Consider the following 15991-nt stretch of genomic DNA (forward strand, 5'->3'; position numbering starts at 1 on the left):
GAAAATTTTAATAGAAAAAAATGAAAAATAAATAAAAATTAAATTGAATTTACATTAAAAAAATGTTGTTGTATTTTCATCAATTTTTGTCATAGATGCGAGTGACTGATAACAAAAAAAAAAAAAAAAAAGCTGAAATCGATGTGAGTTTCCCAACTTTAGAGTCCCACATCATTACAAATCTCAAAAAAAAAAGAAAGAAATAAAAAAAAGAAGGCTTCCACAAATTGCTGACTTTGACGAGTTTATAAGAAAGTAAAAATAAACTATCAATGATAAAATAAAAATGCTCAGAAAATATTTTGATGAGTGAAGCTATCATTCCAAGTTACATAAATGAAATGGAATCGTTTCATAAAATGTTTAAATTAAAAAAACAAACATTATTTCTAATTTTATAGTTGATTAAATCTATTATTCACAGCACGTTAGAAATGAAATTTTTAAAAGAAAATCTCTTTTTATATCTGTCTGGTCAGGCTCCTTGCCCAGACCAATGTGACTCTCTCTCTCTCTCTCTCCAGATTTCCCTGTCCTCCATCAGCTGCCTCAGATCTTCAGGATCAGAGTTGGCATCATGTACAATTTGCTGGATGTAGTGGATCTAAATCATCCTCTACTCGTGCAGCCATGCTATGGAGTCCACAGCAATACATTTCTCATCAGCTCTTGCTTGACCAGCAAATTGTAGACGTCACTCTCTAATGGTAGTAGATATGGTAGGTAGATTGCCATAAAGTTGCTGCTTCATTGGATGATCTTGCCAAGATGTATTTAACACTGTTCATAGCATTTGCGTATACATGCCATCTAGCTTTAAAGAAAAATAAATCATTAAATTTACTTTCATTTCCTCTGCAACTGACTTTCACAATATTCTAAATACTGTAAGTAAAAAATAAAAAAAATTAAATAGTCGATCAGAGTCAGAAATGACCCAAAGTTTCCTTTTTTATTACCTACTATGACGAGATGTAGGGGATACCACCACTCCTTTCTCAAGATTTGTTACCCTTGATTTTCATTTTATAATGCTGAGTGTTTTAAGCAAGGGGGCATCAAAAAAAATGTTTTAAGTTTTTGGTATGACTTGAACCAAAATTGAACCCTGGTCTCTTTGTAACATTACTCACATTTACACATGGGACCCACACATTGTAGCAGAGTATGTTGCAAGGCATAGAAGACAAGTAATAACTCAACTGACTTTTTCTTTTGTAACAACACCATTTATTTCCAGGTACTTTCAAGAATAAAACGTGATCGTGCTCTTTCTTGCTGACCTCTGTCCTCTTGAACTTCATCCACATCTCTAATGTGATCCTGAACATGCTCTTCAATGTTCCCATCTATTGCACACATTCTTTTTTATAGTCTTTGCTTTATTCTTACAGTGATGTCATTTCTCATTTTGTATGCGTTTGCATACGTGCGTCGGCGTCTGTTACATCCTGACTCATTCCCAATCACTGTAGTTATTATGCATCATGTTTTATTCGGGGTTCAACTTATTTCTTTAAAATTTCCAATTTATCCCTGCGTCTATTTTTATGATTTTCATAAAGCCCTGATTCACTTAGTTTGTAAAAATATTTAAAAAAAAAAAAAAAATTTTTTTAATAAACTAAGCAAAATCCACTTTTTCACTTTCCAAAAAAGAAAATGTCTGTAAATCAGCAGTGAACTATTGTGTTAAACTTTTTTTTTCCAAATTTTCACAACCATCCTATTTGCTAAGCCCCCCATGTCCATTAAAAAAATTCTCTAAATCCTTGATTTATTCATGTTTTGTAAAAATAACAAAAATATTTTAAAATAAACTAGCCCAAATCAGCTTTGTTTCAGTTTTCAAAAAAAAAGAAAAAAAAAAAAATGTCTGCCAATTAACAATGAACTCACATTCCTGTTCTATGCGTTTTAAATAAAACAACAACAACAAAAAATATTGCTGTGCTTTTCGTTTACAGAAGTAAAGAAATAAAAACTTTTTTCAACTTTCCCATATATATAAAGAAAAGAAGTCGGAAAGTAATGATATGAAATATTTAAAAAAACATGATTTTTTTTTAATATTGGAAATGTTTGTGAAAATTATCTATTCGAATTAAATGAAATAAGGGAATAGAAAATTAGAAAATTCATGTAAAAAACAATTTGTTTTTAAAAAATAATTTAACATTTTCATTTTTGTGCATTTGGAAAATAATTAGAAAATTTTTAAAAATGTTCTTTTTCTGCTAAAAAAAAAAAAGCAAAAAATAATATGGCATCAAAAGTGATATTTTAGGTAAATAATTGTAAAAAGATTTCGCTTTTTAAAAAAAGCAACTCCACATTTGAACCCACCCACTCCCCAATAAAAACGTCTTCCAATTGAGAAAAAATTTCGGTTTTAATATAAGAAAATAAGAAAAATAATTTGTGATTTTTTTAAAAGAATTTGCAAAGAAGCTCAATAAAATTTCGACTAAAAATTAGAAATAAATTAAATTTAAAAAAAAAAAAAAACAGTTTTGGACAAAAATTTTTTTAAAAAGTTCTATGGAAATAAAATTGCACAAGAATTTTATCTTCAAGCAACAATTATTTTCATATCAGATACTAAAAGTATTTGGTCATTCGTAAAAGAAACATCCAAGATTCTGTAGATTTATCTGTATTCCATAAATCAACAACTTCTTCTTAGAATTGAGAAAAATAATCAGATCCAGAGACAAATTGATAAAAAAATTACATACAACAAAGTGCACATATATGACAAAAAGCATTTAGCTTTGAAATGGCATGGTCTAAAGAGGATTCCGGCTTATTCCTCTTTTTGTAACCTTTATTGATTGATAATGTCATAAAGTTCCTATGCAACTTAATGCTGTATCTTCTTAACTTATTCTATTGTTTGTTCCTCGTAACTGGGTAGAGCTGTTTTTATCGAGATAGGTTTGCCTGACCATTGAAAATTTATTTTTCAGCTCAATTTTGTTACATATATATATATATTTAGATAGATAGATAGATTGATAGATAGACATTAATGTATATATTTATATGTCAACTATAAATTTTATAACAAAGTTTTTCAACAGCTTTATAGTCTAGGACTAGAGCTACAAATTTATTTATTTATTTTACTACCTTCCATAGTTGTTGTTGTCGTCTCACTATGTTTTGGCCAACTAATCCTCTGGCCGCTTTGGGTAGGATTGAAACCACTATCTTTAAACAATACTCACCTGGAACTGTAGAGATTCAACGCCTATATCCGCTGTGGCAAGAGCCCTGAAGGCACAGCGGATAGAGGCGTTGAACCTCTACACTCCAGGTGAGCACTGTCTGAAGATAGTGGTTTCAGTCCTAGGAGGATTAGTTGGCCAAAACCTGGTGAGACGGCAACAACTATGGAAGACAGTAATTACTGAAGATACAGTTAGGAGATTCAGCATTCCTATCCTGTCACGGTTAAGCACTTGACGAAGGCCAGAGGAATAGTTGGCCAAATGGTGTGAAACAACAACTCTGAAGAGGAGGACAATCGTCTTCAAATAAATATACAAATTACTCATCTCAAAGGATTCCAATAAAAAAAAATAATAGAACTATAAATATTTTTATGTATGAACCATCTTAGATGCAGGAAACAAACTTAGAAATTCCACAAAAGATGATTTTTGTATTTTTCTAATCAGAGCATACAATTGTTTCAGCCTACCACCAAGATATTTATATTGTTCACAATGTATGATGTATTTATCTTTTCTTAGTGTTCATTTAAATAAACAATTAAAATGAAACCTCCACAGAAACTATGCTACATTCCACAAACTGAAGATTCCATATTATCTACTTCTGGCGCATGCCCTTGACTGGAGTTTTTTTTTTAATTAATTTTTTTTTATTACATTTTCACCCCAAACAAGGCACATTGCCACTTTGGTGTAGGGGGCTACTATCAGGGGCAGCAACTACTGGGGCACTATGTTGGGATTTGGGCAGCAAGATGTTGGTTCACGTTACACTTGAACTTCTGCATGTCAGTACAGTTAGGGAAGCAGGGACCTGGAATGGAATTCCAGAGTCTAGCGGTTGTGGGGAAGAAACTACTGAAGCAGAAAGATCTTTTACATCTAGGGATCTCTCCTGTGTGAGGGTGGGATTTAGCTGCCTGTCGGGTTTGTCGAGGGTGTCTACGTCGTGGGGGGCACAAGTGTCTGCAGTTCGTCAGAACATTCACCATTAAAATACTTGTAGAACAGGCAGAGGGATGCAACGTTTCGTCAATGGGACAGAGGCTGAAGCTTAGATGCCAGTTCAGGGCCTATCAGATTGGCGACTCTCTTTTGAACCTTGTCTAGGAGCGAGAGACTAGCAGCAGATGCACCAGCCCAAATGTGACAACAATACTCCATACATGGGCGAATGGTGGCCTTATAGAGGTACAGGATACTTTCAGGTATCAGTAGTTTTCTAGCACGGTAAAGAGAGCCTACCTTTTTTTGCAGCGGCCCTGGCAATGTTTTCAATATAATTGTTCCAACTCATGTTTCCTGTGAACGTTAGGCCAAGCAGTTTGAAAGATGTACTCTCAGATAGGAAGTCACTGGCCATTGCTATTGGTGGCAGAAAAGGTTTCTTGTAATTATTGAAGGAAACCAGTTTAGTCTTGGCAGCATTGAGTGTGACCATCCATTTATGTCCTCATTCCACTACAGATTGGAGGTCATCCTCTAGTGTTTTTGCCATTTCTTTAGTTATGTGTTCATTTGTTTTCCTGTCATGCCTGTTATAAAGTGTGGTGTTATCAGCATATATACCCATCTCAGAGGCAGTTTTGTCGGGGAGGTCATTAATAAATATTGCTGTCTTAGAGTTTCACATTGTCAATATCTGCAACAGAGATGAAACTATCAGGCCAAGAATGCATAAGTTCCATCATTATAACAATGCAATTTGCAATGCCCTCTAGTCCACTTGAGCTGAATGAAAAAATAGCAGGCATTACTTTTGGAATGTCCTTTATATATATTAGGAGCAACCGTCTATGTATGTATTACTAAAACTTTCAAAATACACCTACAAAGTTTGTATTTTTTTTAATTGGCATAAATATCTAACATTTAGAAAGATGATTCATTCTTTGAGGGTCAAATGGCCGTTTCTATCATTTAAGATTATCAAGATGTGCGCACATTTTTAAAAAAAAGTTATCACATACAGGGAAGTAACTCTGATTCTTGTACAGTTATTTCTCTTATGCCAACTTGAATCATGTGTGTTTATGTCCACAGAGAGGAATGGGCTGGGCAAAGGAAAAAGAGGGGGTGGGAAGTGGGAAAACAAGGCAAGGGGGAAAGAAAGAGCAGAATAGAAGTTATGTTACAATTAATTTTGCCCCAGGCAATGCCGGGTAGTGCTGCTAGTTAGACATAGAGGAGAGCTTATGAAAGTTTAAAAAGAGTGCTCCCTGGAATGAAAAACAAGGAAAACCTCCACAAAAGTGTTGATGCTGTTGCTACTGATGATGATAATGATGATGATGATGATGAGACATTTCAAGGGAAAATTTCTTGGAAAATTTTTTAAGAAATATTTATTTTGATTTGACTCAACCAAAATTTCAGTGAAAATATTTTTTTTTTAAGATAACAAAAAAAAAAAAAAATTTCAGTGAAAATATTTTTTTTTTAAGATAACATAAAAAAAAATTTCAGTGAAGATATTTTTTTTTAAGATAACATAAAAAAAAAATTTTTTTTTAAGATGACATAAAAAAAATTCTGTGACAATATTTTTTTTATAAGATAACATAAAAAAAAATTTCAGTGAAAATATTTTTTTTTTAAGATAACATAAAAAAAAATTTCTGTGAAAATATTTTTTTTTAAGATAACATAAAAAAAAAATTCCCAATTGCAAAAGTCAATAACCGGAATATTTTCAGACTTTTTGAGATGATTGATAATTTGTCTTATTTGGATTCTTCGGACTACTGTCCTCATCTTCAGTGTCATTTTCACGTTTTGGTTAATGTAACCTCCGATTTTCTTTAGGTATATCTTGTCTAACTGCAGAACTAGAGCATGCTACCCCTATGGATTAAATAACGGGTTCCATTCAAAATGTTGTGCAGATTCCCAAGTTCGACAGAAAGATTCCTAAGTTCGACAAGATACACTTGAAAAAGGTCAAAGGTTACATCAACCAAACCATTGCGAAAATAACACTCAATATGAGAACAGAAGTCCAAAGAATCCAAATAATACAAAATACTTTCAAACTTATCAAGCAAGCGGTGGCACATGACAGATGAACACGCATCATCAATGTTTAATTATAAAATAGCGATCCTCCAATTTGTTTCTGCTATTCTTCATTATTAGAATTAAAAATAAAAGATAATTTTTCTTCTAATCCAGCTTGACTTTGATCTTCATCTTTCTTCATCATCCAAAAGACGAAAAATGGCAATAAAATCGGAAGGTGTTACGTAATTGTAAAGCCATGTTCCACCTTTGATTTCTAAATTGAGTTTTAAATCTTTCCAACGTCCGCTAGGCAAGTAAATATCTCGTTTACTCTGTCCTTCGCACATGTTTGGTGCAACCATCAAATTGTCACCAATAAGAAACTGGTTGTTGACCCGCAAGGCTGTCGAATCCATCGGACTCTTCCACCAAATAGGTCGAATGATTGGCAACCCCATTTGATTTTTTTTGTAGATTTCAATAATTGTTTCATTGACAAGTTTTTGGTGAAGCGCCACCATATTTTTTATGAGTGTAATTATCTGTGTATCATACAGTTGCCTGTGATAGGTGAAGCGAATGACGGGCAAGAGAGAAGCAAGTCCGATGTACTTCATATAGAGTTCTTGACTGACGTTTCCGAGAACGGCCGTGCCAAGTGCTATGTATGGATAACCGAGGAGGCCGACTGTCAACACCTGTGACACAACATTATCCATGCAAACGTAATTGCCACGTTTTTCGAAGACGGGTTTCACGTTAACGACAAAAGACTTGTGCCGCTTGTTGATGGCAGAATCAAAGTAAAGAATTTTAGAAGTATTCAAATACAGTGCGGCCATTCGATCAATATAATCTTGTATCGTGTAACTTGCATTATAAAAATGTGGCTGATGAGGAATGTGACTTTCTCCCATCGCCAAACTACGGAGGCCACCAAATGCTGGCAGTCCAGAAATTTGGCTTAATTTGGCCGTATACCATTTCAAAGCTTCAGGATTTGAGATGTCCACAACAGCCATCTGCTTTCCCCTCCACTTAACAAGACGTGTCACCTCACCGGGGAAATCCTTAATGAAATAACCTTTCATCATTCCAGTCTTAAAGTCCTGCGAAGTAAAGTGAAAATAAGGGCTCACTGGATAGATGACTCGCATTTGGTTTCGGTGCACTTCTTGCAGAAACTCTGATGCATTCGGGAACTGTGTTTTATCAAAGATAAAATTACCCTGGCTCTTTTGCCATTCATCAGTTAACTCGATTAAAGTTTCGTTAACTGTTTTGTTGAAGTCATTTTGGAGAAAGTTCTGCACCAAATTCTGGAATGTACTGTTTTCTAGATTCCGACCAAAAGACCATGTGACTGTTTGGAGAAGTTCCAAATTTTGAAGAACTCGGTTCTCGTCTTGAGGAAAGAAGATCTTTTGTGAATTCATATGTGCCACTTTAATGTTCTGACCCTGGCAGATGTGATAGGTGAGCACGTGGCGCTCGTCAAGAAATTGCGGTTCTGGTTGAAGGCAGAACAGCTGGTTCCCTGAATAATTCCAGCTGATTTGGAACGGGTGGGTGGCATTCACAATTATTGTTACCCCAGCAGAATTAATCCAGTAGGGTTCAAGAATTGTTCCAAACGTGTCTGATGATTCAGGCACAAAACTGACAAAGTCCGTTTGAAAGTTTTTAATCGGCCATGTCTGGTTTGCACCAATATTCATACCATACCACAAGGAACTGTCGAGGTTATAACAATCTCTGACTCGTTCAGTAGATGAGGCATTCCATCGAATTGCATAGCAGTAAAGGTCTTCTTTATCTTCATGAACAATCTCCAACATGGAGGACATTTTAGTCTGATAACATAACTCATGAATTGTTTGTTCTTTGATATTTGGTTGACAATAATGAAACTTGGAGGTGAAGTTTATTCCGAGTTGACCGACGAGGGTAGAAACACCCCATTGGTTGTTGAGTTGGAGTCGACGTGACTGCTCTGAAAAATGAATCAATCTGCCGACAAGGATTGCCTGCGTCTGACGAGCATGCAGAATACGGACCGCTATGAAGCCGGCCAAGATCAGAATGAACAATATCCCCACAGAATATCGTAAAAGTAATGTATTTTCCTTGTTTGGATTCTGGAAGAAAAGAGAAAAAATATAATAATTAATAAAGAAATTCTTTTGATCAACGTTTACACATTTAAAATTTCATATCGTTCATAGCTAAGAAAGAAAACATTCAATCTTATTTGTAAAACAAGAGCAAAGTGCAGTCAGCCATGTGAAAAGGCTGTATATGTTTGCATCTGTATATAAAATCTGAATGTTTGTCCAAGGCCACTTTGAATCCAGATATGCCAGGCTGTTGCAGGAAGATCAAACACGGACACAGAGTGTTGCCTATCTTCTCTTGAGATAAAAATGATGATGGTCTGTCTTCTATAGTTTCCATGGTGATTGCAACTAGATGTTGGAGTGAAAAATTCTTTTAACGGTAGATAAAAATTTCTATTGATGATGTTGAATGCTAGAATCAGGCCCCCTTATATCTTGGACTTCTCAAAGCAAATGTTCTTATGTGGTAGGCATTTACTCTTGTATCTATTTCATTTTAGCCTTTTTAAGATTTGTTGTTGGTGTTTTTTTAGTGAGATTAAAAACTTTGAAACTCTGTTATTTTTATTTTTTCTGCAACTTAGTGGTTTTTTAAGAGCTATAAGCTCTTTTTGTTATTTATATATATATATATATATATATATATATATATATATATATATATATATATATAAATTGATCGCCCCTATTTTTTATGGGACATATTTATTTTTATTATTAAATATTATTTTACGTGCATATTTTAGCCTTTTGTTACAGAAGGAATACAATTTCACAATGAAATTCAAACACTTCTTTTTACTCTAATAAGATTATTTTCATGTTTAATCATGAGGTCTTATATTAAAGGCCTTATTAATATGGTACAAGCCACTTTTATAGCACTATGATGAATTAATTCTTTGATACCGTTAGGAACAACTTAAAAATGATAGAGTTATTTCCCTTATACCGAAGAAGGAAGAGTTATTACCCTTTGAATGAAAAAGATTTGCTTTGACAGTTTGGGACATAAACAGGTATCTTCATTTTTTATTTTAATTATTATTATTATAGCATTTTCACCCCAAACAAAGCACAGTGCCACTTTGATGTAGGGGGCTACTATCTGGGACATAATTTGCAGGGATACTATGTAGGGAGTTGAGCAGCAAGATGTCTGTTTACATTACACTTAAACTTCTGCATGTGAATACAGTCAGGGAAACAAGTATCCAGAAGGGAGTTTTAAAGTCTTGCAGTCCAAGGAAAGAAGAAACTATAAGAGTAGAAAGCTTTCCAGCATGTAAGGATCTCCACTGTATAGGGGTGGGATTTTGCTGCTTGTTTGGTTTGTCGGAAGGTATTTCCATCGAGGGTGTACAAGAGATTGAAGCTCATCTGAGCATCCTCCCTTAAAATACTTGTAAAACAGGCAGAAGGACAAAGATGGGACAGATGTTGAAACCTAGCTGGCAGTACGAGATCTATTAGGCTGGTGACTCTTTTGGACCATGTCTAAAAGGGACAGACTAGTAGCAGATGCACCAGCCCAATACTCCATACATGGGCGAATGGTGGCCATGTGGAGGTACAGGATAAACTCAGGTGTAATTAACTTTCTAGCATGATAGAGAGAGAACCGACCTTCTTTGCAGCAGCCTTGCCAATATGTTCTGTGTATCTGTTCCTTACAAACTTTAAGCCGAGGAGTTTGAATGAAGTACTTTTAGGTAATGTATCATTAACCATGACTATCAGTGGTTGAGAAGGTTTCTTGCAATTATTAAACGAGAGAAGCTTAGTCTTGGCAGCATTAAACGTTATCATTGATTTATATATTTCTATTCCACTACAGACTGGAGGTTTTCCTCCATGGTTTCTGCCATTGCCTTGGATATGTACTCATTCGTTTTCCACTCATGTCTGCCATCACATCCAACAACTTTTACTTACCATTTTGCTCTGTAAGTTTTTGAATAAACCTGTTAAAGTTTATTCTTCATCCTCTGCTCATTTTTAAATTGGTGTTAGCATAGGTATAAGAGTTATCTGTCCCTGACAATAGGAAGAAACCAGAGTGATCTCCCCTGGACAGGAAGGAACTAGAGTGACCTTCCCTGACTTCTATAAATACCGTAAGCATTTGTATTTTGTATTGAGCTCACCTCAACTTGGAAGGATCCAATCTCCTGCTTTACTCAACTCTTACATGGCGCTACGAACAGATTTTCGCTGTAAAGCGTGAAAACTTGTACAACAGCGTTAGACATATTCACTATCAAAATAGCATAGGACAAGAAAACGTGCTTTTATTAAAGCAGCTTGTCGAGCTTCAGAAAGAGAACATTGAACTGAAGAAAGAAATGCTTCACGATCGTCCCAACATATCGCAAACAAAAAGAATGGAACGACCCTTGACAGGACTGGATACAACTGACAGTTTTGGACACTTAGGCGCAATACAAAGAGGTATGCAGATTGGAAAACCCAGCCGCAATCCGGAATAAACTATGGAAGACCTGTACACTGGAAATAAACTGGTTATTGTTTGAAGGTACTCCTCTTCCTCAGAGAAGTATTTTTTTTTGTCAGATACAACTGAGTTGGTAACTCATTTTTTATGGTGATTACATGGTCAAGCCAAATCTTATGAATTTCGTATTCAGTGTCTGAACAAATCGACTTGCTGGCAGCAAGTTGACTATTCAGATGATATGGTTGCTGGGAAGATGATAGTGGGGTTGTAAAATACTGAGCACCAGAGAAGGGTACTGGCGGAGGTAGTTTCGCTTACTACAGTAGAGCAGAAGTTCTCACAGTTGATCTGCCTGGAGGTAACAGACAAGTCAACTTCCCATTTTCATGATGTCACACACACTCGCAGGTGCTCTCTGGTGTACAAAGGTTGAACCAAGAACAGCACAACCAGGAGACAAAGGCTTCTTTGACTTCACAATATACTAAACGTTGCAGTGGTTGTGGGAAGACATTACACCCAGGAGGATCGATGAATGAAAAGGACTGTCTAGCAATTGGACTCAAGTGCACTTTTGTGGAGTGGTGGGGCACCTGAAAAAGGTGTGCTGTAAATTTAAGGGGTCCAGAACAGAAGCCACAAGCAAAGTATCGAGAAGTAGGGAGATTTATGTTTACAAATGATACCTTGGATAAATTTTCTGCTTCCAGGTATGATAAGAGATAGCCAGCAAGCATGCCTCACCTGGAGTGGGATGGGAAGCAATTTCAGGTGTGTGCCCCAGAATTACTCCCCTCAGTTACAGCAGAGATAACTATGATGCCCAAGAATCATGCGATCTTCAGACAGATGCCAAAGAAACCTGTAAGTGCACTCACCTATTCCATCCAAGCATTTGCAGATATAGGGGCTCAGCTTTGCTTGATCAGGCCCGAAATTCAAAGACTTCTCAGGTACCTGGATGAGTACTTGATACCAATGACCCACCGGATAATAGGCATAACCAATAAGCATCTACACATCAAAGGAGTCCTATTTTTGTGCATAAGGGTAGGGGTCAAAAGAAACGTGGCAAGCAGTATATGTATTGGATAACGCATCTGGTTTCTATTTGTTGCGAACGACATTAAAGGATCTGGACCTTTTGCCTTTCGATTTCCCAACATTGTTATCACAGAGCAGCTCTGCAAGAACAAAGAAAACAGCTCCTTCAGATGCCTGCGCAGAGCACTGGTTCTGAAGAAACCAGAGAAGATTCAATCAAGCCAACAGAAACCACCAGTCAAGAATTGGAACAATGGCTAAAGGAACACTTTAACTCAAACACGTTCAACACATGTCCACATCAACCACTACAGACAATAGAGGGTAAACCCTTAGAAATAAAATTCTTACCAAATGTGACACCTACAGCAATCCACACGCCAAGTGTTCTCCATCACTGGAAGAAAAAAGTGAAGCAGCACACAAAGACATCGCACTGGGGATAACAGAACCAGTACCAGTGGGCATACCGACTACTTGGTGCTCAAGAATGATGGTCATGCCAAAAAAGGATGGATCTCCAAGGCAGACAATAGATCTACAGAAGTTGTCACCATAAGGGAAACACATCACACCTCATCCCCATTCAATCAAATCTCGGTGATCCCAGAACACACCAGAAAAATGGTACTAGATATGTGGAATGAATACCACAGTCTACTGTTACCTTCAGCCACACGGGACGCTTCTACATTCATTACTGAGTGGGGTCGATATATGTACTGTCGATCCCCTCAAGGATTTCATGGATCAGGAGATGGTTACATGCGTCGGTTTGATGACATCACTCTGGACGTAGCTCATAAAACCTGATGTATAGACGACAGCCTTCTATGTGACAACTCAACAGAATCTAGCATACGATTGACTATATAAATCACTGCACCAACAAAAGCATTGTGCTTAATCCAGACATGCTTCACTTTTCAGAAATGAAGGTAGAATTCGCAGGGTTTCTAGTTACTGTGAATGGGGTTAAAGCCACAAAAAGAATGACAAAATCCATCCTTAACTTCCCTACTATAACAAATATTAATGGGGTTAGATCCTGGTTTAGACTCATGAACCAGATGTTGTATACCTTCTCATAAGCAGAAATTATGGCTCCCTTCCAAGAGTTATTAAGAACAAAGAACAGAAAGTACTATTGGGATGAAACACTGGAGCACATATTCCAGGAATCGAAGAGAGTAATAGTGAAAAGAATTAAGAAAGGTATCCAAATGTTTGAAATGAACAGAGTGATATGACTTGCGACAGATTATAATAAGACAAGAATATTGTATTTCCTATTTCAGAAACACTGCAGATGTGAGGGTGAATTGAACATGAGTTGTGGGGATGGTTGCTGGCAACTCATTTTGGCTGGAACCTGTTTTACAAATGACACAGGATCACGATATGCATCAGTGGAAGGAGACGCTTTAGCCTTGGTGTATAGGCTAGAATCATGTTAGATGTCCATACTCGGATGCCCAGACTTGCTAATAACAGTGGATAACTTACCACTAATAAAGATATTTTATTTTCAAACCAAGCCATGGAGAATATCAAAATCCCCACTTGTTGAATTTCAAGGAAAAGACAGTGATGTACAAATTCCAGATAAAACCGCACTGGAAAACTCAATTTTAGCCCCTGATTGTGTATCTTGATACCAAGCAGGTACCCCAACAAAAGACCAGGATCAAACGGTTGATGCTGCAGTTAAAGCCGCTTTCACATCGATGTACAAGGATGACACTCAATTGAAAGTTATCACATGGGAAAGGGCTGTGGCTGTGGCAGCCAAAGATGAAGAATGAAGAATCTTGAGAGATCTAATTCAAAATGGCTTCCCTCAGTCACGCAATAATCTCTCACTCATGGCTCGAGTTTCCTGGCCTATGTGTGAAAGAGTCATTATCAAAAGCAACAAAATCCTGACACCTCAACAAGTTTTCACAGAGTATTAGAAACCCTTTACTCCGCACATCAAGGCGTAAATGGTATACTAGTGGATGCAAGACAATGGTTCTTCTGGCCAGGTTTAGATGCTAACATCAGGCAAACTAGATTCCAATGCCGCACTTGCAACACAATCGCATTATCTCAACCTAGGAAACCCTTAACATCCTCAGCAAACATGGAATTTCCATTCCAATAAGTGGTGGTCGACTTTGTCGATATACAGGGTAGGCACTTTATGGTGTATGCGGATGGATATATTAGATGGGTTGAATTGGAACCTAATGATGTCAGGAAAGGCCAAAATGGTATGTGATACTTTGAGAACTTGGTTCTGTACTTACGGTGCACCTGAAGAAATTTCTTTGCATGGTGGATCACCATTTGAGTCCCAGGATTACGGCTCCATTTTGAGGGACTGGGGTATACGGAAACATACCTCATCAGCCTATTATTCTCAAAGCAATTGTTTTGCAGAGTAAGCTGTTAAAATTGCAAAATGTATACTAGCCGACAACATGGACAGTTATGGATGCCTATGCCATGATTGGGCTGCTCGGGTATTACTAAACCATCAGAACACCTTGACATGTCCCCAGCTGTAATGCTATATCATCGGGTCATTAACGACCAAATTCCCATCTTACGGGATAAATACCAAACAAGGAAACAGTGGGGAGAAATAGGTGAATTAAGAGAGGTGGCAATGGCTAAGAGGCATATATGGAATGAACAGTTCTGCAACCAGCATTGTCATTCACTCCGGGAACTTCAAGTAGGAGATTTGTCCAGATCCAGAACCATGAGATGGACAAAGACAGGTAGGATCGTGGAGACATATGGGAATCGTCAATACCAAGTGCGAGAAGATGGGGGCAATAGAGTAAGATTGCGCAAACCCTGATCCCCCACAGGAACAATTTTCTTGAGGAAGTAATGGAAGTCGAACGGCACATAAACATTGAATCGCCCAGCGAGCATGAAGAAGAAATCGACGTTGATGATACCACGGGAGAATATGAACACTCAGTCAGTTCCTTTCCGTTAGGGAAATCTTCATGCCAGGAAACTAGAGCACCAAGGAACTTATCGGCACAAATGCACGAAAAGTCATACAAATTTTTTACTGCGTGTGAAGATGACCACAACACTTCATCTTGTGGTTATGAGGGGGAGGGGCATATATAGGTATAAGAGTTATCTGTCCCTCACAATAAGAGGCAACCAGAGTGATCTACCCTGGACAAGAAAAAACTAGAGTGACTTCTGATTTCTATAAATACCGTAAGCATGAGTGCAGACATTTGTATTTTGTATTGAGCTCACCTCGACCTGGAAGGATATAGTCACCCACTTTACTGAACTCTTACAGAGTTAAAACCGATACCATGTATTACCACATGTAACAGATACACAACCCAAACGATACTACTCTCATGGTGCCTCAAATATATGCTGTATACTGTAAATGTCTCAATCTCTTTCCAAGTCTCTTTAGAACTAATTCTAAGAGTTCAATAATTAGGAGACCAGCTAGATTCAAGCATTTCTATAATTCTCAGTTATTCATCACTCATAATTTCTCCCTTCTCTTAGCTGAGGTAATCAAAGTTAAAGTAAATTACCAATTAAAAACGTTTACAGATCTTTAACCAAAGTGTAGTACTACAATCCTTTGATAGAAGCATAATATCTGGATAACAGCTCATCATGTACACAGATTGAGTGTTATTGTCTTGATGACACATAGCAGTAGTTCATTTTCTCCTCTTCCTTTTCATGGTTGCTGCTATTATTGCTGTTGAGCATGATTCATTCATTTTGTATGACTCAGATGATTATTGTTGGCATTCATTTCCTTTGATATCTTTCTAGTTGGGATTCATTCTAGAAAGACATCCGGTACTTACAAGAAGGACCATGTGAAGATTGCCAACATTACTAAGTGAAAGTGTTTCTGTGGAATGAACTGGATTCAAACCTGATACACTCAAGTTATCAGTCGGTGTCATTAATAGGGCTAGGACAACAGCATATTCTTTTCATTGTTTTGACTCTCGAGTGTGTATCCGTTGATATTTTATATACTTTTATATAAAGTGATGTGGTTCTCAGTTGATTAACTGTGTCTAACTTTGCCGGATATATATGCAAGAGTCATAACAATGAAAAAGAATATACTGTTG

At 36.8% G+C, this 15991-nt stretch overlaps 1 protein-coding gene across 2 annotated transcripts in view; it reads right to left on the minus strand.

Annotated features, from left to right (window-relative positions):
• Positions 1–5567: 5567 nt before the first annotated feature.
• Positions 5568–15991, minus strand: part of LOC145267615 (alpha-galactosidase MYORG-like) — a 122196-nt gene continuing 111772 nt past the window's right edge. For both annotated transcript variants that reach the window (XM_080123316.1, XM_080123317.1), the window contains one exon: positions 5568–8377. In XM_080123316.1, the coding sequence (XP_079979442.1) occupies positions 6425–8377 (1953 nt within the window). In that variant the 3' untranslated portion in view covers positions 5568–6424. The remainder of the gene's footprint in view (positions 8378–15991) is intronic.

The sequence above is a fragment of the Euprymna scolopes genome, chromosome 4 (assembly GCF_053919585.1).
Source record: "Euprymna scolopes isolate OS-2025 chromosome 4, ASM5391958v1, whole genome shotgun sequence".
NCBI classification, from domain to species: Eukaryota; Metazoa; Mollusca; class Cephalopoda; order Sepiida; family Sepiolidae; genus Euprymna; species Euprymna scolopes.